Below are 23,128 nucleotides of genomic sequence, written 5' to 3'. Positions count from 1 at the left end.
TTTAAAAGTATTTTTGATCTCTGTCTATAAACACAAACTGAGTAAGATTGACAATAAAGTTGACTTTGAAAAATATATATATTCTTTATGAAAATAGTTGACTGTTGGAGAAATGAATCCAAATGAAACGTTGGACTGAACTACAACTACGCCTTTAAATCTCTACGGACTGTTTTTCAGTGGGATGGCAAGTTCCTATCTTTAAACATTTATTAGTTTTTTCTCAGAACAGATTTGATTTTCTGAAGTTAATTTAACTTAACCATGTAAGGTCATTATTAAAAAGGTACAATCAATTTGTTTAGGGTTGAATAAAATAATGATAAACATTTCATTTGGATAATTTACTGACAGAATAAGAAACTCAATGATGCTCTACTCACCTGTTCCTTTTTATAAAGTGAAACAGTTGAAACGATAGATTTTAGTAAACTTAAAAACAACCTTCTCCAAAAGCTATCAAGGAATATACCGAATACTTGTTTTAGAACTTTATTACATATTTTTATATAAATAGTTTGAGTGATCCATAATTGACAGAAGCTTGTGTTTACACTGACCTGTTACTCATATATTAATGTCTTTGTAACTTCTTTAAACCACTACCTCACTCATTTCTTTCATTCATCACGGTTCAGTAAACTAAGTGACACATGACCCGGTTTAATAATTATAATAACGTAGGATTGCAACTCTTTGAAACTGTAGGTGGCTCTTAAAAGAGCCGTTGTGTTTGGGTGTGCTGGTCTCAGGTCAGTCTAAGCCCTCTCTCCGCGGATGCGGCGGGCCAGCTGGATGGCCTTGGGCATGATGGCGACCCTCTTTGCTTGGTTCATCTTACTGGGGGGCAGCTACATGGATGTCGGTGCAGTCCACAATCATTGTGCAGTTGAAGGCAGAATGAATTTATTATTGACTCCGAATGAAACACAACTTCATGTCATACAATACATTGACTTTATTTGTAATTGTGTAAGAAAATAAAGCATTGATTAGCAAGCAGGACCTGCAGGAACAGAGCATGGTGATGGATGGAGCTGGGAAGAGAGAAGAATAAAGAAAACAGATCAACTTAATTATCGGATATTAAAAATTCAATTTCAAAACAAGTTGCCACTCCTACAGTTTTCTAGTATGTAAAGATGATTTCACTTGACCTATGCAAAATATCACACTCAATACATGTGTGTCTCTGGGGGGTGCATTGTGCCTTTGATGTATATAAATAATATACCATAACCAAATACTATTACGTACAGTGGAAATCAGGTTGCCAGAGCAGGTCAGTCCAGTGTGCATGTTCCTCAGGGTCTCAGCAGTTACAGGTGAGGTAAAGAAAATAAAAGAGAAAAAGGTCAGTAACAACACTTTAAATACTTATCTCTTTTAATAATGTTCTCTCAGTAATCACTCAACTACTGTCTTTCCAACAAACAGATTGACTCACTATCATCACAATGAAACACGTCCAGAAGAATGGACCACAGATGGAAATTAGCTATTAGCTATAATCTGGCATATTGCATCTCTTCTCTTTGCTGAGATTAATGTTTTTGTATGCATGGTCCTTCTATAAATAAATAAATGTCATGCAAAACTGCCTGCCTGCCTTCCTTCCTTCGACTCTCCCTGAACTGCCTGATCTTTTAATGTTCAATGTTAACCATTTGAGCAGATAGCATTAAGTAGAAAAGATCGCAGATGCTAATCTGCCGTTAGCCTACCTCCCGTCCCCTTAGCACCTGGTGGAGAGGGCGATAGGCTCCTCTTCAAATGTTTCACAAAATATCATATATCATGTTAATCATGACTACTCTTACTGTTTAACATTTGGGTTCACTTCATGTTAAGGCTAATACAAATGACAAGGCTAAGTAATGTGATGCTAACTAACGTGCTCGCTACTAGCTATGTAGCTAGCTTGACTGTGTTCCATGCACAACATGTGTATTACCTGATATGTTTGGTCTAACGACTCCTGGTCCTTTCATCAGACGGGAAGCGATAGAACGAGCTATGATCTATAAGTATGATCACTTATGTGATTACAACCTGGTACAAAGCACACAGGCATCTTGTAAAAGTGAATTTATGTTTAGCAATCTCTTATTTATTGGAGGGAATAATCAGTTATGAGATCGTCTTCTTCTTCTTCTTCTTCTTCGCTTTAATTACGAGTCGCAACTACTTGGAGCATTATCGCCTGTGACATCACTTACGCGAGCCAGAATGGGATTTGGGATTTGTAGTCTTTGTAGTCGCGTATTTTTCATAGTCTTATATTTCAACAGTTTTACGACAAAATGTGACTTTTTTGACATGGAACTTATTGTTTAAGATTGACAAACATCATATGTGTAGTTCGTGGCACAATTCAAACGGGATCAAAAGATACGTTTTCTCTCTCCATTGAATTCAATGTTAATTTTTCGCTTCCGGGGTCCCATGGGCCGGAAGTAGATGGGCGTGACTTCGCCTCTCTATACTCAAATTTCCCCTCCTCAACTCCTCGGCTGAAGTCGAATAGTCCATTTAGCTTAGGAACCTTCCTAAAGGAGTGAAATGACCCGGAAGTCCCTCAGTGGCAGCCATGATAAGTGCCGTTCGAATTCTCTAGAATGATGAGAATGAAAGGAAAGGAGGTTTCAAACTTCCTTTATAACCTCCTTTAGCTTAGGAACCACTGGACCTCCCTAACTGACAGGAGAAGCGAAAATGCTGCCCCACAATGCCTTGCAGCCGCAGCATTTGCCGTCACTCAACAGACGGCCGTTCACGGAAACAACCGATTATGACCGAGAAATGATATCATGAAAGTTACGGTGCTTATTAAGCTTTTTAAAACATAGGTGGTAAGTTGTCAAAGTGCTTTGTTCTGAACGTTCATCAGTATTATAATCAAAAAGAGAAATATGAACGTTAGTTTTCACTGAAATTATCAAATAAAGTCAACATCTCAGTCTTTACTGAGCTGTGTGGGGTTTGTTCAACTTCTAAAAGATGTTTGAATGGTGATATACACAGAGATAGATGTTAAGGACTAACGTTTATAATAAATACATCTGTATTGATTTAAGGTCTTTAGTTCATACAATCATACGTATTGGGATCATTTGTATTAATGTGGACCGGAGGGAGAGGGTGACGAGCATAAGTTTCACTTTCCTTTTTTATTTAAATTCCAACTTTGGTCCTGAAGAATATGTTTCTCTGTTGTCCACGTTCATAAAGCAAAGCAGCAGCATCAGAGCACGGTGCAGAGTCTCTAGATGAGTCCCTCGTTCTTATTAAACATCCATGTTGTAGTCCGCTGTATAGAAAACTGTGGTTTCCATGGTTACCCCACAGCAGCAGACGCACATTCAGGACGTCCGCTGGCGCATCATAAACACGTCGGATAGTGAAAGTGCAGTCGGATTTTCTAAAGTACTGCAGTCTCTTCTCCTAAGTCCTTTTGAATTCTCCTATCCACTATCCCTTAACCCCGTGACGTTTCACACAGAGGTCAAGGAATAGACGATAGGGTTAGAATTTAGGAGCTGATTTTTAAACTATCCGACTGCAGCCCTCGACTCCTCGGTCCTCCGGCAGTGACCCGGAAATGAATTTCAGCGCGCCATTTTGGAGGACCGAGGATCGAGCTTCGAGGAGGCTCTCTGGAGGAGCTATAACCGAGGATACACTGATGGTTCCTCCACGGCTCCTCCGCGGATGCATTTCCGGAAACGGTGGAGGCGTGACGCACGGCCGGACTTATCTCAGCCAATGACAGCTCTGTATGCATCCCCTGGATATTATTTTAGAAACTGCTCTCATCGCAACGCGATGTTTACAGTGAGAACAGCTGTGAGGCCCGTGCAGAAAGCAGAGCAGTGTGTAAAATATATATCACTCAGTATAACAGGCCTACTCTCTTTATTTGCTTTAGTTTAGTAGATATCTACAAAGAGTCGATATTTTTCTAAGACCATTTAGTGCTTCACATAATAAAATACACAACGGCTGTAGCCTGATTATGCGTTAGGAGCTGTAGGTGTGTGTGGTACAGTGTCGGTGCGTGTTGTACAGTGCGCAGATGCGGCGGACAGACAGGTCTCAGTTGGTTTGGTGTCCTCTGCTTACTTTTAATACTTGCAAGTACAACGTTTGGCCCGTAATTTCAATTCCCCATTTCAGCGACCAGAGAGAGGGGGGGATATATCCAGTCTCTGATTGTGTTACATTATTATGAGAGTGCTCTCATACTTTAAATTGCATATATTTATATAAATATATTGGTGTGTGTGTGTCCGCATCTGTAGCCTGTTATTGTCTCATTATACCGCACTCTCAATGAATTCAAAGTAAATATGTGGGGGAACAATGTTCAGCTGATCTAACAGAGATTATAAAATATGACGAAACACTCGACAGCTGATGCAGCTGTTGCCACGTAATAATGAATGGACGTCGCTTTAATATGACCGCTCAGAGGAGAGGAGTTCTCATTTCTTTAAACGTCTGCTGCTTCCCCTCCTCTCTCCTCGGTTCCCCTCCTCGGTCCTCCGCTCGCATCTCCTGTGGGCGGGACTAAGTTTCGAGGAGGGGAGTCGAGGAGGGGACATTTAAGAATTGAGAAGCCTCTCATGTGTGGAAGAGCAGTCTTTATCTTCTCCTTTCATGCGACGCCGTCACTGGAATCCCTCCTTCATAGCTCGGCTTCTCCAGAGCGTAGTCTTTTGACAAATATAGTTCCAGTAATCCAAAATTCGGCTCACAGATAGCAAATAAGCTTGACTCGGACAAAATACGTCTCAGGATAGTTTGTTTTTTACTTACACAAAAAGGTATCAAATACAAACACATATTCTCTCAGGTCAAAAAACCAGCACCAGCACCAGCAGCTGACGTCGGCTATAACGTCTCGTAATCACGAACAACTGCGGTCGTCTATGCCGTTAATTTCACACGGCTGGTTCCAATAAATTATATACTAGCACTAACAACAAATGATAATAATATTCAAATTTAACATATGGCTCCTACAATTATTTTTGTATCTATTCCAATTCAAAGTCCATCAGTCTCATCTGCAATGCGAGCGTGGCTTTATCGAAGAAGGGTAATTTAGGAGCGGCATTTCAAAACAGTGCACAAACACTATGAGTCGGAATTCCCTCCTAATTCTGCCCTACGCTCCCAAAAGGGGAGGGGCCTGAAAGGACAGCTAAATGCACAGCAGTCCATTTTCACCAGGCCCAACAACAAGAGCAAGGCTGCTACCAATCAATCAATCAATCAATCAATCAATCAATCAATGTTTATTTATATAGCCCAATATCACAAATGTTACATTTGTCTCAGTGGTCTTCATAGTGTGTACAGAATATCAGTATGACAATATGACACCCTCTGTCCTTAGACCCTCACATCGTACAAGGAAATACTTCCGAAGAAAACCCAGTTTAAAGGGAAAAATGGGAGAAACCTCAGGGAGAGCAACAGAGGAGGGATCCCTCTCCCAGGACGGACAGACGTGCAATAGATGCCGTGTGTAAATTGAAAAGATAATACATTTGCAACATAGGTAGTCCAAATGTTTGGAAATGCATGTGTGTATAATAGGAAGATGAATCCACGAGGATATCCATCCAGGACCGATGATCCAGGACCACAGCCACGATTCGCGATCCAGGGCTCAGGACCGCAGGATCATCCATGACTCCGGATCCCGGCGTATATAGACACCAAAAAGAAAGACATTTGGGGAAGCTGGGTTAATCGGAACATGAGAGTACACAGGTATAGACAGAGAGAAGGAAGAAGTAAGATGTCCCCCGACAAACTAAGCCTATATCAGCAAAACTAGGGGCTGAATCTAATCAGCCCTAACTATAAGCTTTATCAAAAAGGAAGGTCTTAAGCGCACTCTTAAAAACGGATAGGGTGTCTGCCGCCCGAACACAAACTGGAAGCTGATTCCACAAATGTGGAGCTTGATAAGAAAAGGCTCTGGCTCCCATTGTACTTTTAGAGATTCTAGGAACAACCAACAACCCTGCATTCTTGGAACGCAATGCCCTAGTAGGACAGTAGGGTATAATGAGTTCTTTAAGGTAAGATGGCGCCTGCCCATTAAGGGCTTTGTAGGCGAGAAGAAGAATTTTAAATTCTATCCTGTGTTCTATAGGGAGCCAGTGTAAGGCAGCCAGAACAGGAGTAATGTGGTCCCTTTTCCTAACTCTGGTTAGTACACGAGCCGCAGCATTTTGAATCAGCTGAAGCGACTTGACTGACTTCTTGGTACTCCCTGATAATAAAGAGTTACAATAATCCAGCCTAGAAGTAACAAATGCATGGACTAGTTTCTCTGCATCGTTTTGAGGCAAGATATGCCTGATTTTTGCAATGTTACGTAGATGGAAGTAGGCGGTCCTTGAAATTGATTTTATGTGGGCGTTAAAGGATAAATCCTGATCAAATATAACACCAAGATTCCTTACAGTCTCACTGGAGGCCAAAATAATGCCATCCATAGTTAGTATATCTTTAGATAATTTGTTTCGTAGATTCTTCGGGCCAAGTACAATAACTTCAGTTTTGGTCGTGTTTAACATCAAAAAGTTTAAGGTCATCCACGTTTTTAAATCCTTGAGGCAGTCTTGAATTTTATTTAGATGATTAATTTCATCAGGCTTGATTGATAAATATAGTTGAGTATCATCTGCATAACAATGAAAGTTTATAGAATGATTCCTTATAATATTGCCTAACGGAAGCATATATAATGTGAACAAAATAGGTCCGAGCACTGAGCCCTGTGGCACTCCATGGCTAACTTTGGTTTGCGTGGAAGATTCATCGTTAACACGTACAAACTGAGAGCGTTCAGATAGATAGGACCTAAACCAGCCTAAAGCAGTTCCCTGTATGCCAACTAAGTGCTCTAGTCTTTGCAATAGGACATCATGGTCGATAGTATCAAATGCAGCACTGAGATCGAGCAAAACAAGAATAGAGGCTATTAGTATTATCATAGCATCTTATCGTGTCAGTCACGTTCTTGCGAAACACATGTCTTTCAAAGATGGCGAAATTGTGAAAGAAGCATTCCTGGAGGCTGCCGACGCACTTTTGGGGACAGTAAAAATAACAGTAACATTTCAACAGGTTTGAACTTATTCATTATAATTATTGTACAAAATGGTATAAGAATGCAAACATTAAGATCTGTTCTGTTTAAATCCTATTTTAAAGGCATTTATTTGTATACTCTACTAAAATGAAACAACATTTTTTCCAAATGTACATGTCTTTAATTCAAACTTTAACGCATACTGTCCACCTGACCTGAGTGGACATATAAACGTTTTTTTCTAAATTTGTAAACTAGATAAAAAGAAGAAGTTAAAATCTTGTTTTTATGGCCGTGATGCAGCCAGTCAGGATGCTCTCTACATATAAAATGTGCACTACTACCACCTACAGCACTGTTTTGGAAAATGACTTTAGTAATTTCACAACTGTAGGTTGTTCCCACCCTCAAACTACAAACTTTCAACAGCCGTTAAGAAGGTTGTACCAGAAACCAAAGTAATGAAGGAAAGCATTGTAGATGTGTAAATCTGTGTATCACTTCATTTAAATTCCTCAAAATCCATTATTAACTGGAGATAGCTGCTTGTCATGCATTCATCTTGAAAATAAGGGACCATTGTTGTATTGTCAATGCTGGTCACATAAATGTTCAAATAATACAAAAATAAATCTAGAATTGTCTGAAGAAAACTGTCCATGTAACAATCACAATTTTCATAATCAATTTATAATAAATGTCAATCAGTCAAACAGCAGCCGTTGGAGCACGATGACTAAACAAAAATAACAAGATCAGAATATCATTTGTCGTATCATTGATCATTTTTAGTTATTCAACGTCTCGGAAGAAGACGAAAACTAAATGAACCACATGAATGAGCTGCTGTTTCATTACAAATATACACATATCATATACAAAGCAATACAGTTATCCCACTTCTGTAGAAAGGACAGATGGCCGATGAGAACAATAACTTCCATACTAGGTTGAGAATTACTTTCTTTAACATGTGCAATAATATTGTATGTGAGGCAAAAACTGGAGATTTGTAAAGCCTCACGTATAATAATCATCGATTATACGGTTCTACTATAAGAGTACATATATTTTGATTGTCTCACAGAGAAGACATATGCCAGTCAGTCATTGATCCCCAAAAATACACAGCCTGTCCAGTTCTGTTCAAACTTTAGTGCGGAACTGAAGTGTTGCATCCTTCATCTTTTTCTTGTAGTCTTCATCAAATTGTTCACTCTGGGCCACAGTGAAATGGTTCTTCCAGTCACCAACTTTGCCTGCAGAACCACGGAGAATAAATCAGGTGTTTTAGCTCAAAGTGGAGATGTGATTCGTTTTTCTCATTACATACATGTCGTTATTTATTCATCAATTCACCTTTTCTCATGAAAGGAGAAATCTTGAAATCCATATCTGGGCTCGTAGAATAGTTTGCCATGTCGTCCTTTTTCATATTGTCAAACTGCACCCCCACTGTAACCTTCATCTTGTCCTCTGCAGAAGGAGACAACCCAAGAAAGCTGCAGAGTTTGTCTATTTCCCGTCCAGTATCCTGTAAACACAGTGGTCAGTTCACCGTCTCATTGTTATGCTAGAGAAGAAAGGTAGCCTGAATAGCAACACCTAATAACAACTACATTACCTCAATCATGTCTTCATAGAACATGTAATGGATTTTTGGATAACTCTCTTTCTTTTTCCACCAGTCGTTCACATGGTCGTACCACGATCCCACAGAAGGGCACATACAAATATGTCAGTATCTTTCAGTAGAAATCTTTGCATTTGATCCAAGCCTATTATTATTATTATTATTATTATTATTATTATTATTATTATTATTATTATTATTATTATTATTGTATTTCATACATACTCTTTCCCTCCATGAATCTCTGGAAGAAGTTGCTCCAATCTCCAGGCTCTGGCTGAGCTAGGTTCATGCGGTCAAAGTGAAAATAAGAGACCATGTTGTCTTTGGCATTGCGGGCAACGTAGACCATCTGAAGAATCATGAAAAACGTAAAGATCATAAGACCGATAATATATGAGGCATAATATACTTTTAGATGTCTGTTGTTGTTTGTTGTTGTTCTACTGCTTCTCTTTGTTGCAAAAAAAATAAAATTACACAAACTACTGACCCTGCAGTTTTGTTCCCAAAAGGATTTAGGCACAAACTGGACCGGAAAGTGAGTTTTGATGAGTCGAGGAGATGTGGGGAGGTTGTCCGCCTGATCTTTTCCTGTATGAAGAAAGATGAAGTGAACCCAGCCCTGATGCTGTAACTTCTGTTAAGTAACGAATGGTTACTCGATTGCTACAGTGAGGTACATTCTGTGTCTTGTGACACTAATACAAAGCATTTGAACCTTGCACATACAATGATAACGTTTAAAAAGTCAACAAAGGAGTTCAAGAACATACATAATATAACTTTTCTTCTGAATCTCTTAGAGCTGGTCTATAAAGCATTGGCTTTTTATAATCTTCATGTGTGGCGTCAGCCAATAGTTATTGAAGGGATGTTTGCAAGCTGCAATTTCACCACCAAATGCCACTAAATACAATGCAACTTTAAATTAGAGTTTTTCATGTTCGTTAATAATGGTAAGTATATTTGATCGTCTGTTGAACCTGAAACATGAGGCGGGAAGAAGATCTCCAAGAAAGGCACCCTGTCATAGATTGGGACGGATGTCTGGCGCTCTTGCTGACCAAAATACAGCAGGTCCAGAATGTAGGAGGCCCAGGTGGTTCCTGACATACACACAGAGAGACAGAGTAAACTAAACAATCTCCACTCATTACCTTTATACACACACATGTTATGGGGCCTTTCATCTGGCTGTTCAAGCACTGACCTGCTTTGGGGTATGTTGCAATAAGTATATCATCGGGCCTGGCCTGAAAGTTTTGGATGTTCTCCCAGTTGTCTGTGAAATAGTTGACCATTGGAACTCCATGGAAATCAAACAGTTCTGGTCGATGTGTAAAAAAGAAAGAAAAATAATCAAAACATACAGTTCATTTGGTAATTTTATAATAGTAATTAAACAGTAGAGAAAGAAATAGAGAAACGTAAAATTACGAAAGTGTGCTGACAGATTCTGATATAAATGCTGCTGGTTACTCTGCTGCATATCTGACCTTTTTTTCTTCTACTTATTTTTTTCCTTCTTACTTTGCTTCCTCTCTCTTCTCGTTACATAACTTTCTCAATTGCTTGGACTTTAAAACATTACTACTAAAAGGTAGTTACTCACGCAAAATATGTGATGCTTTAAAACCTAGTTTTTGAAAAGAAAAACCCCACCAGTGCTGTTGAACACAGAAAGTCGTGTTAAAAAGTGAATGAATGCATGAAACCTTTGCATGCATTTGTCATTCTTCCCATCATTACATGTCAAACAAGAAAATGAACCTTATTTAAATGTAAACCACAATATAGCTCTTATAAAAATGACTTTAGATGAATTTGAAGAAATACCTTGTACTGATCTAATGACATGGTGAATGCTGCTGGTTACTCCGCTCTATATCTGAAACTTTTCTCTTCTCCTGCTGAAGCCTTTCCCTTTTTGCATTCCTGTCTCTGCTCACACTACACAGCATTACATTGGAGGCAGAGTCCCAGATACATGGTCTTCTAGCCCCTCCCCTTTCCCTTAGATAAAAGTCAACCTTTTAAATCCTTTAAGGATTGTACTTCCACGCCCTGATTCAGGGGTGTGTTTAAACTCTCAAACACAAATACAAGGTTTCCCATTCAAAGCACAACAAACACTGTCAATGTTGGAAATATAAATACATTACCAGGGGGCTCAAAGAGTTTAACATTCCCCCTGTCTTGCCCCTAAATAAGTTCCCACCTATACACTGAAATAAAGGCTGTTGGATTCACATGATTTTAATATGGACATCGGTTGCACATATTAAAAACATGTTGTGGAAGCTATTCAGTATTTTTCACATTTATTTAATGTATTTATTTGTTAGTTTTTTGTTTTGTAGAATTAGTTAATTTACAGCCATATTATTTAAGTTAAGTTGTGTTCCAGCTAAAATGCTTTTATTTTGAAGGTGATGGGTCAATTTGGGCACACAGCTGGGTTTATTTAAGTCAATCAGGGCACAGCAGCAGTCAGTGGGCACGGGGAAGGTCTCTGGTTTTTTATCAGTATCAGGGCTGAGTTCAGCAAACATTTCAATACCTTTTGCTGTATTGTTCTTGCCAAGGTGAAGCTAATAAATACCACAAAAACGTTGATGCCTTGTCTGGACAATGGACTCATTACCAACTCATGATCTGCGTAAGATCCACTATACCTGGGGCCTATACTACGAAGCTGGTTCAACCTAACCTGGATATGTTTGAGTTAGCCGGTTGGCCTAATCCAAAACATACGCGCTCTCGCTAAACTGTACTACGACGCGGGTTATCAAGTGGATCGCTCAAGCCAGCTGTGTCCTATCTAGTTAGGTGCGCGTTCACATGGAGAAGCGTACTGACAGCGCAGCGTCATACTTCCTGAATGAAAAGTGAACTTTAATACTAGTCAAAAATGAAGAAGTTAAACTTTAAACATCCATGACTTAAACACTTTATCCAGGATAAAAGCCACATAGCTGCACCTGCAAGGTGAATACAGCTGGAAAAAGAAAAAGTGTTTGAATGCGTACATTAACAGGTTTATGATATCACTGCCCCGTCTAAAACACGATCTGACTTCAATTACATTTGTCTCGAGTGTTTCCTCAACTTAATGTGTTGCTTAAAATAATACTTCTGCATACAGTATGTGACACTGTGGCTGCGGCCCCACGAGGACGAATTCGGTCGTTTGCGTTACTGTTTAGTGTCATATAGACCGTTCGGCCACACGAGGACGACCGAATATGGCACTAAACGACTGAGGAAACGACAACGGGTCCCAAGGTGGATAGAAATGCATACGCCACTCTCTGGGGGGTCAAACAGCTCCGTGTGTGCGCCCTATACGGACATTTTCAGATCACTGATAGTGATTGCGCAATAGCCCCGCCTCTCCCCACCTCTTCTGCTCACCTCCGCTTACCCCGCGCCAGTGCTGAAGTGTTTCGCCACCAACAACAACAACAATGGCGGATCGCAGAGTTGCTATCGTGCTCCGGACGCTATTGACCATGCTACAGTTGTTTGTGCAACATCTACAGCAATAATGATGAGGCAATAGCCCCGCCTCTCCCCACCTCTGCTGCTCACCCCCACGTCAAAGTAAACTGCACCCTGAATTCAGATTATTTATCTTTCTCTCGCGAGTGAAGTCTAATCTGACAGGACGGAGACACGCAGCTCTGCTCACCTGCAGCTCCTCCCTCTGCAGCAAAACACACACTTCAAGTCAGATCATCACCCTTAGCTATTTGAATTACCTCTCAAACTCCCTCCCTAGTTATAAATATGTTTATTTTTACAGTCGGCCGGGTCACTGATTACTGGATGAGCTGCTGCATGAGACAGACACTGGCGCTGTCCGAAGAGAGGGAGGAAAAAGAGAGGCTCCGTGTATTTTATCATTATATTATATAGAGTCGTTATTCATTTGTTTTAAAGCTCAATAAATAACAAAGAAGACCTTTGACCGGCACTTTTATAATTTTGTCCGGAAGATTTCAACTTTAATACACGCTGACTGGCGAAAAACTCTGCCCGGTGCCCTCGGCCCCCACCGCGGAGAATAAACAGAAGGGCAACCATGACAACCATGCTTCTTCGCTGCTTTTGTGGAGGAAGTTACAGCGCCACGTAGAGGCTCCTGCATATGTACTGCAGCTTCTCCAGCGGTTGGAGCTAAACGGAAGCCGTTTGCGATTGCGTTTGCGTTAATCCTATGCGTTTAGCCGTTTTCGTCCTCGTGGGGCCGCAGCCTGTGAGTGTTGCACGGCCAGATACGGCTCAGCTGACTCAGATAAGGAGATATATGATACATTATGAAGTGATATGCCGCGGACTGTACTTAATGTACTCTGATCCGGTTACTTATGTTGTGGCCGATATTTAAGTAAGCTTTCTTAACGCTAATGTTATAATAGTCAGATTGCTCTGAAGATGGGAGGTGATATTCTATTAATGTTCACGTTCACACAGTCGGTGATTTTTGCCGGCCGTCTTTCCTGCGACGGCAGTTTTTCTGTATTTCCTTTCTCCTGTAATATGACTTGATCGCTTTAAACTCCGCACACTGAGCTCTGATTGGTCAGCAGGCGGTGCTTTCACTGAGTTGAGCTCTTAGCCTGCAACCTAACCTGGTCCTGACCAGGTTAGCTGCTTAGCATATATTACCATGGAGATCTAGCCTGCTAAAAAGAGAACCAGCTTCGTAGGACCGGAAAGCCGGAGTTTTCCCTGAATTTAGCCGGCTAAGCGAAAATCCTGCTTCGCAGTATACCCCCCTGGTCCCGACCAGGTTAGCTGCTTAGCATATATTACCATGGAGATCTAGCCTGCTAAAAAGAGAACCAGCTTCGGATGACCGGAAAGCCGGAGTTTTCCCTGAATTTAGCCGGCTAAGCGAAAATCCTGCTTCGCAGTATACCCCCCTGGTCCCGACCAGGTTAGCTGCTTAGCATAAGTTACCATGGAGATCTAGCCTGCTAAAAAGAGAACCAGCTTCGGATGACCGGAAAGCCCGAGTTTTCCCTGAATTTAGCCGGCTAAGTGAAAATCCTGCTTCGCAGTATACCCCTCTGGTGCCTCAGTGGCCTTTTGAAGTTTTATTGTTGTTGACAAATAGGCACTACACATCACACATGTGTACTCAAAACTATTCCATTATGTTAAGATACAACTATGTTATGTCAAAGAAACATGAAATTGTTATGTTAATGTGAATATTTCCTTTAATATAGGTATATTCATTTACCCTATGTTTAACCAACATGGCTTTTTAATGTTCATTTTGGCTTTTAATATACTCAGTATATTTCATTTGTACATGTTAAAGCCACATTAATGTTTTGTTTAAACTACATGCTATAGTTTTCTGTTTAATCTACCTAGTGCTCAAGGGGTACATAAGATTTATTTCATGTGAATAGAGGCATTTCGTACATTCCGCCACTTCTCCAAGCTGTTCTGCAATGTTTACTCCCGTATGGTTTACATCACTTCCATTACTTTGGTTTCCAAAACAAAGTTACAGAGTTTCCACTCCCGAGTTATGAAATGACAGGTGACAGCCATATGCGCCTCCATACGCACCGAGGTCCAAATGTCCGTTGTAAAACTTACGGCAGTTGAGTTTTCAATCTGAGTTACAATTTGGTCTCTGTGATCGCTGTACTTCAGAGACATCGTGGTATGAAAAAATAAATAAATCTATTATTATTAAGATGGCATGAAATACAAAAACATACCAATATTTCAGTTTATATACATAACATAAATAACTGCAAATTCATAGAATCTCTATATTAAATACATTTATTCACTCACACCCAAAAGATTACCCTGTTAAAAAACACAATATTAGATCTATCTTGCAGCATAAAATAATTATGACATTGACTTCAAAATGTAGCTTTTTACTATTTTCGACCATATATAGCAATTTCTCATGTTTGAATTTACAAATACAAATGCATTTTGTTTTTGCAAATCATTGATGATGCTAGTAAAAAAACATGTCATGCATTGTGAAGTGCATCAGAACACAAGCAACACATAGTAACATTAAAGTAATATTTGTATTGCTTCCATTTCCAGCTCTGTTGTTAAGAAAAAACATATATTTTCCATCCAATTGCTTCAATGCAAAACCCTGTTTGCATGTTTCCATTCCATTTATTTAAGAGACATAACATACAAACTCAGTAGTATACGAAGCTCTATAAATAACACTGTTCGTTTTAATTTAAATGTCACTAGTGGAGATGACAGGTGGCCACATTGTGATTAATGAGAGTGTTATGAATGATACAACAATTACTTAAAAAGGACACAATTTGCTAATTTTCAGGATCATTTGTATTTAGTGTCTCATTGAGGGTGGTTCGTTTTGGGTTTTTTCTTTCCTGTAGTGGTTATTGTGTAAACAATATTAACAAGAAATTAGCACATTAGGGCCCCTTCAAAAAAAAGAAGAGGAATAATTAAACAACATCAAAAAGGAGAAAATTAGTACTGGGGAAAGAGAGATACCGGACAGTTCTCATTCATAACACTCCGTTCGATGTCTCACTATGGGATGCGCCTCATCGCGGAGCAAACAGAAGCATCAATCTCATTACGCCAATCCTGATTGGCTGGTGATCTTGACGTCAGCGTCAGGGAATTCACCCCCTATAAGTGCCTGCGCCACGACGCATGCGTCATTCAAACACCTCTTCTCGCTTCAGAGCACATCTCTACAGTAGCCGGGCAAGCTTCACTGTCCACAGACTGAACCCAAATACCCATTTCGGTCGACGGGCGCTCACCGGCTACTCCTTCTGCTTCACAGGAAGACGGTAGTACTAACGCCAGTTAGTATTAAAATGGACCTTGCCCTTCTCTTCCCCGGAAAGTAAGGTAGGTCCGATTTTTTTAAGCTAGCAGCACACCTGTTGCTAGCTCGCTCCCTCTCTACCGACACCACGGTAGCGAGGAAGTTTTTTCTTTTCTCTCCTCCATGGAGGGGAAAAGGATTAAAAAGGAGCATACCCTCTCCCTCACACCAGAGGAGTCAGGGACTCGGTGGCTCGACTCTGCGGCTGCGGGTTGAAGATCTTGGGCACAGACACACACCAGGTCTGTTCGTCCTGCCTCGGGCTGGAACACGCCCGAGGCGCTATCGACAACCCCGGCTCATGCGGACATTGTGTCCGCTTCACAGTCAAGAGCCTCCACCGACGGCTAGCGAGACAAGCTAGCCTGTCGGAACAGGACCCCCCCATGTCCATGGACCCGCCGGCCGGCAGTCAAGACACGGGGGCGTCCGCCACAGAGAGCGAACCCCTCTCCGTGTCGGTCTGGGGCTCATTATCGGCGATGGCCTCAGAACCGGAATCCCGCGCCCTGGCAGTCCGGGACCCGGTGACGACAAGACACGCGGGAACGGATTCCCGCGCTTTACCAAGCTGGGGCTCCCAGTTAGACCTCACCATGGTCTCACCCGCGGAGGATGTCCTCGAGTTGGATTATGAGGAGGACGATGAGGAGGACGCCCTGGCGTTCCTCCTGTCCGAGTCTGATGAACAAGAAGAGGACACCTTCATGTCATCGGCCCAGGCTGCAAAGCCTGGAGCGAGGGCTGCTCTCCCCGGCGACAGCACACCAGCTTCGCCCGGTCTGAGCATGGACCTGCAGGCCGTGTGCAAACGCGCTGCGGTCAGACTCAATGTTCCGTGGCCTGAAATGGCCAAGGAGACCTCCAGGTCCCGCTACGAGGGGAAACACCTTCCCCAAGCAGCGGGCAAAAAGAGGCAACTCCTCCCGGTCTTCCCGGAAATGTTGGATGAAGTGTCGGTCTCAGCAACAAGGTCCCAATCCAGGGTGCCTCCTCCCTAGACTGTGACGGGATGGAGAGGCTCGGCCTGCTCCGCATACCGCCCATGGAACCGCTGGTAGCGCAGTACCGGCTGGGGCTGTGAAGGCACCACGGTCACGCGCATGCGCAGTGCCGGCTGGAGCCGTAAGCGTGACATCTCAGCTGGCTCTAAGGAGCATACAGCAGGAGATACTCACGACATCTGCCTGGGCTTCTCAAAACAGTTACACATTATCTGTTTTCACAAGCCCAGAGAGAGTCAACCCATATTCTGGAGAGAGAGGTTCTCTCTCTCCTAGAAAGAAGGGTTTTATCTATAATGCCCGCCGAGCAGAGTCAGATTACGCAGACAAATGTCCTCGTAAAGCACCCGCTCAACATGGGTCTCATAATAAAACTAAACCCTGTGCGCCACGGCGTGCGGAGAGTATTGGTTATTATGTAATGCGTAGTGGCACTACACCTGAATTTTCTAGTACGGGACGCGCCTACGGGTGCTGTCCTTTCACGGAAGGTGGTCACCACGGACGCATGTCAGACAAGCTGATAGGGTATTTACGAAGGTCGCCCGGTGAGAGGTCTCTAGAGCAGAGACCTCCAACGGGCGCACGTAAATCACCCGGAGCTTTTAGCGGTGGTCCCCACCCTAAAACGCTTCCTGCCTTCTCTCAGAGGACACCATGTCCTCGTGAGGACAGACAACACAATATCATGTATGAACCGCCAAGGGAGGTTGCGTTGTCTCCAGTCACACACACTGGCACACAAACTGATCCCTTGGAGCGGCAGACGTCTCCTCTCTCTGAGAGCGACACAGGTACCGGGATTGATGCACCTCGGGACAGAACTACTGTCCAGAGGTGCACCACTCTATGCAGACTGGACTCCATATCCAAGGATCGTGAGTCCGCTGTGGGTGCGTTACGGCGGAGCCGCGCTAAGTCTGTTCGCATAAAGAAAAAATGCTCAATGACAGCTGTTCTCTTTAATGCACGATTTAAACCCACTGTTAGGCGGGGACGCACTCGTACACGATTGACCTACGGGTCCTCTGTACGCGTTCCCACCCCTGACTCTGTTACCCCCAACTCTGGCCAGAGTGAAGGAGCAACTCCACACACTTACTCTGATGTTTCCGCCCTAGCCCGCAACGTACGGGCTGGCGGAGATATATCAGCTGTTGTGCGGGCAGCCATGGCAGCCCCCACCACGCAGAGACAGATTGTCTCAGGCGGGGGGGGCGATCCTTCACCCACGCCCAGAGTGCGGGGCACTATGGGCCTGACCCGTGAGTGGTACAATCTGAATACAGTGGGACTCCCTCAGAAGGTGATAAACACTATTCAGAGTGCGAGAGCTTCCTCCACCAGGTCTCTTTACGACTGTAAGTGGAGGGTGTTTGAGGAGTGGTGCCTTCAAGAAGGACACATCTCTTTTCAATGTCCTGTCGGGGTGATTTTATCATTCCTACAGGACTTGATCGATAAACACAGAGCTTTCTCCATGATCAAGGTGTACCTGGCTGCTATTGCTGCATGCCATGTGGGCTTTGAGGGTAAGACGGCAAGCCCACATCCTTTGGTTTGCCATTTTATGAAGGGAGCTCGCAGGCTCCTCCCTGTCTCCAGGTCGCTGGTGCCCTTATGGGACCTGGCAGTGGTTTTAAATGGGCTCAGAATGACCCCATTTGAACCCCTGGAAGGAGCTGACATGAAACATCTGTCACTCAAGGCAGTGCTGTTACTGGCCCTGGCATCCGCCTAGCGGGTCAACGATATTCATGCACTGTCTGTACATCCCTCATGCACTCAGTTCGCCCCAGGGCAAACGAGAGTGTTGTTGAAGCCCAACCCTGCCTTTACACCAAAGGTGGTTGGTTCGTGTACCCCAATTGACATTGAGGCATTTCCTCCGCAGCTGGTTTTCTCCGGGGAGCAGCAGCAGGATCTGTTGTGTCCAGTCCGGGCTTTACACACATATATGGACAGATCAAAAGAGCTTCGTCTTAATGACCAACTCTTCGTGTCCTGGGCTAACCCTCACAAGGGCAAGCCCGTTACTAAGCAACGGCTCTCCCACTGGATTGTGGAGGCAATTGCTTTGGCCTATACGAGTCAGAATTTGCAAGCACCTTCGGGTCTGCGGGCTCACTCGACTCGGGGGCCTGGCTACATCCTGGGCTTTGTTCAAGGGTGTTTCCATCCAAGACATCTGTGCAGCGGCGAGCTGGTCCTCGCCACTCACGTTTGTCCGCTTTTACAGGCTAGACGTCTCCGCTCCAAGCGTGGCCCGAGCAGTGCTGGGCACCTTGTCGAGTCGGGACTCTAACTGTTAAATTCTGGTTGATCGGTGATTCTCGAGATAAGCTCGTCTGGCAATACGGGAGCTACAATTTCCCATAGTGAGACATCGAACGGAGTGTTATGAGTGTTCCACGATTCCGATTCCTATTCTACTTTTCGATTCCGGTTCTTAACGGTTCTCAATTCCGATTCTTTGAGGGGCAGGGTAAAAAAATTATTAAGTTCTTGTTGAGAAAAACAAGCATATCTGCCTTCTCAGGCATACCAGGAAGAAATGTTTGAACATTTTAAAGCAAAATGCTTCAATCTGGTGCACTTTAAGCAGAATTACTAGAGACTAGATCTAGGGGGTACATAAACACCCATATGAAAAAGATCGGTTTACATTTGAATAATTAAATAACTATGTGAGCATTACAATAACCTACCATAGCCAATAACAAATACATGTAACGTATTTTATGTTTGTTGTTCATTCATATCTTATTTTACTATTTTATTTATGCATATTTTTGTATCTCTCCAGTTTAAAACGATATGTCTGGTTTACTGTCCTGTATACATTGGAATGATTTCAAACCTGTTTTATCCCAATAATTATAAAGGAGTGCCTTGGAAATGTGTTTACATAAATTGTGATCAAAACGTTTGAGACCCACTGAGACCCACTTTCGTTTAACGTTGTTGAATTAGAGAAGAGGGGCTTCTAAACGGGATTGTATGCTGGGGTGGAGGGAGTTAAATATTAGATAAATATAACTTTGGTGCGTGTAAGAGTCAGTGTTTTTAGCAGAGCCATATTGTGTCCTTGTGATTATGTTGATTATTACCTGTCTGTATAATGTTGCAGCTCAGCTGATTTTGGATTGATGGCAAAGGGAGAGGGACTTAAGTGAGAGTGAAAACACAAGGTAAGTTTAATACTACTGTTTTATATAAGTAAGCATACTAAACATGTATTATATCACTGTATTATATAAGTAATCTTGTTAGTAACCTACTGTATGGCAGGTGGAAGGACAGTGATGTTACAGGTGGAGGAGCAAGACTGCAAACTCACAAGACAGAGAAATCAAAGTTTCTTCTCCAGAGAAGAGGTTGATTTCACTTCAATTTTTTATTTCATATTTTCTAAAGATTTGGAAATGGCAAAAAAATCAAACTTGAGAGCTGTAACCAAGACAACTGTAACAACATGAGTAGAGAGCCACCAAGGTTTTTCAAGTCCCTCTCTTACTCCATTTTGCCAACCCAAACTTCCAGATACATGACGGGACACCTTGCTTGTTTTTGTTGTTTGCGCTCCTCTGGCGAGAGACAGCAAGCGCATTTCGTGGCATCTGCAGGCAGTGGCAAGTCCTTCCGGCATATGCCACAGAGGCCGCTACTCTGTGGTAGCTGTGGCAAGTCCTTCCGGCATATGCCACAGATGCCACAACTTGCAGAGGCATCTGCCGCTGCTCAACGGGAGTTGCCACAAGATGCCAGAGTAAGAGAACGTTTACTGTAGCTGCCACTCACCTTCCGTGGAAAATGCAGCTATTTAAACCCGTATTTATCGTGTAAAATGTCGCTGTTTAGGCATGACTTTATCGAACTGATCTGTACACAGGACTGATGTGCGATCTCTATTTTTCAAAAAGATTTTCATCATTTCTATTCAATTTTACTTGAAGCATGGTTTGCTAAAATAAACAAACGTGCTATATTTATGATGAAATATTGGCGAGTGAGGGTTGCAATGCCCTTGGCAATTGTCGCTTCTTGAGGGGAGTTTCCACTGCTTGCTACGATAAACCAGGTATATGACTAGTAAAGACAAATAATTAACAAATAAATATCTGTATTGACACAGCAACTTGTACACTGGTGTTATTAGACTTGGCTACAGACTTAGGGCAGCTGTAACTGATTGCAGTTGCCACTGCTAGTGAGATGCTAAGGTTAGTATGAAGGAGTATGAAGGAGGTCCTTGATATATTTCCATTAGGCAAAGGACTTATATTTGCCCCATGCCTTCAGCAGCAGCAGGCCATTCACTTTGATTTGATCCAGTTATGAAATGTCATCATTTCGACAATAAAGAAATGCTACATAAACGTTATCTTGCATGTTTTATCGAACCATCTCCGTTTCTAACTTTCAATATTTAAAAAGAGATCTCTCTCTCATCTGCGTGCGGGGGCGGGCCTCACAGACATGCTGCTGCGCTGTGCACACAGTTCTGCCGGTAATGAATATTAGGATACATTTTGTGAGGAAACCTTTCCACCATTAATTCCAATAAATATTCCAAAATGTATTCAATTCAGGTTTACGAAAGTAACTCTATTCGGATTAGTTGTTTTTCAAATGTAACGCGAGCTGAATACAGTTAGGCTACTTGGTATTTGTATTCTGATTACGTAACGCCGTTACATGTATTCCGTTACAACCCAACCCTGTGTACAGATCATCAGTCCTGTGCACAGATCAGTTCGATAAAGTCATGCCAAAACAGCGACATTTTACACGATAAATACGGGTTTAAATAGCTGCATTTGCCACGGAAGGCGAGTGGCAGCTACCGTAAACGTTCTCTTACTCTGGCATCTTGTGGCAACTCCCGTTGAGCAGCGGCAGATGCCTCGGCAAGTTGTGGCACCTGTGGCATATGCCGGAAGTACTTGCCACAGCTACCACAGAGTAGCGGCCTCTGTGGCATATGCCGGAAGGACTTGCCACTGCCTGCAGATGCCACGAAATGAGCCAGGCCCTACTGCCTCTGGCTGGGTGCTGGCAGGTGGAGGGCAGTGATCCCTTCCCTTCTTCCCTCAATCTTTGAGACTAATGTAAGTAGAAGACTGTACATTTTCGAACATTTAAAATATTATACCACTTAAAAATAAGAAATATTACTTTTGTTACTAAGAGTTCATACTTATTATACCTGTGTCACCGTTCACACTATAGCTGTTGTAGAGGCTAAGCCAACGCTTTAAGCCTCTGAGGATCCGCTTGGTGTGTGTAATTAACGCACACAAGTTTTCTGCCTAATAAAGGTCAGAAACAAAGTTTCCAGTTTGAAACAGTCCATTTATTTCCATTTTACTGGTTTCCATTTACTTGCTTCTTTCCATATTCACCACACGATATTACTGTTTACACAATACCTTTGCTTTGCTTGTAATCCTGTGTTTGTGTGTGTGTTCTCTGTGTGTGTTCTCCGTGTGTGTTCTCCGTGTGTGCTCCTTGTGTGTGTGTTCCGTGTGTGCTCCTTGTGTGTGTGTTCAAAAACTGTATGGGCCTTCTGGCGGAACCTCTCCCCAACACACATAGGTTCCTACCTTTATACCCACAGTTAATTGGCTCCTACAGCTGTGATCATGAGCTATGGGCTTTGTAGATACAGGTCCCGGGGTGAATCGTGGTGCAGGGGCCCTTCTCTTTTTGACCACAGGGCGATGCACGAAGATGGTGGGTATAGCCTCTGTTCTCAGCCTAGTCTTGCCCTTTTTTCTCTTGACAAACTGGTCTGCATCAACATGTGCCTGCGGAGTGACTTGAGGTTACTTCACACACAGAACAACTCAGTTTTGTCTGCCCACATACATATTCCATAGTGGTTGAATACACAGTATTAGGAAACACTTTATACTTACTGGACATGTTATACTCATTACATACTGTATATAAAATATGACCAAGAATGTGAGACAACTTTATAGAAATTCATATCACATCTGTTACTGATGCCATTTGTCATACTTTGTTAAACTCACAAATAATAAAGTTCCATAACTTCAGTTGGGAACAAAGACCACACCTTATCTCCCCAAGGCAATTTCCCATCCAACAGGTGTGCTATATAGGTGTGTATAACCCTTTCTCCTGTCTGTTACTCCCTCTTTCAGCACAAGAACCAGAGGGGGATTCAATGGAGCCTGAATACCTGCACTGAGACCCTCACCCTGCACCCTGAGTCTCAACTCTGTGTTTTTCAAGCCTTTCCCTGTTTTTTTTTATTAAACAAAACATTAAGCTTTCCCAATGGTGTGGTTTTCGTTTGGTGAAAAAGTGCAAATGCAGTGTTTGTATATAATTACATCACATATTTTTTTGCTGTTTTACTCTGAGCGATTGGAGCATCCCCAGGCAGCACAGCAAACCATGGTGGCGACTAGGAAGCAGCACAGCAAACCAGGACAACACGGAGGAAAAGGCACCGACAAACTGCATGA

General features: G+C 42.5%; 1 protein-coding gene and 2 long non-coding RNA genes across 4 annotated transcripts; 1 reads left to right on the top strand and 2 right to left on the bottom strand.

Moving 5' to 3' along the window:
- Positions 1–478: 478 nt before the first annotated feature.
- LOC139434177 (uncharacterized) lies at positions 479–2,146 on the bottom strand. Its single transcript, XR_011643591.1, has 2 exons — positions 1,258–2,146; positions 479–1,037 (listed from the first exon to the last, which is right to left on the bottom strand). It is a non-coding gene; the product is annotated as an uncharacterized lncRNA (long non-coding RNA).
- A 5,639-nt stretch (positions 2,147–7,785) lies between these two features.
- Positions 7,786–10,702, bottom strand: LOC117450050 (cytosolic sulfotransferase 3-like). Of its 2 annotated transcripts, none has more exons than XM_034088038.2 (7): positions 10,587–10,702; positions 9,961–10,077; positions 9,734–9,856; positions 9,241–9,341; positions 8,973–9,099; positions 8,474–8,590; positions 7,786–8,373 (listed from the first exon to the last, which is right to left on the bottom strand). In XM_034088038.2, the coding sequence occupies exons 2-7, from the start codon at positions 10,049–10,051 to the stop codon at positions 8,261–8,263; spliced, it is 672 nt and encodes a 223-aa protein (XP_033943929.1). In that variant the 5' UTR covers positions 10,052–10,077; positions 10,587–10,702; the 3' UTR covers positions 7,786–8,260. The 2 variants fall into 2 exon arrangements, with proteins under 2 accessions (XP_033943929.1, XP_071059851.1); XM_071203750.1 differs by lacking the exon at positions 10,587–10,702 and adding an exon at positions 10,363–10,534.
- Positions 10,703–21,565: 10,863 nt separating this feature from the next.
- On the top strand, positions 21,566–22,894 carry LOC139434094 (uncharacterized). Its single transcript, XR_011643516.1, has 3 exons — positions 21,566–21,739; positions 21,861–22,364; positions 22,802–22,894. It is a non-coding gene; the product is annotated as an uncharacterized lncRNA (long non-coding RNA).
- Positions 22,895–23,128: the final 234 nt, after the last annotated feature.

This window comes from Pseudochaenichthys georgianus, chromosome 7 (genome assembly GCF_902827115.2).
Source record: "Pseudochaenichthys georgianus chromosome 7, fPseGeo1.2, whole genome shotgun sequence".
Lineage (NCBI taxonomy): Eukaryota > Metazoa > Chordata > Actinopteri > Perciformes > Channichthyidae > Pseudochaenichthys > Pseudochaenichthys georgianus.
The sequence above is the reverse complement of the archived record's forward strand: the minus strand, read 5'-3'. Positions and strand labels throughout refer to the sequence as shown.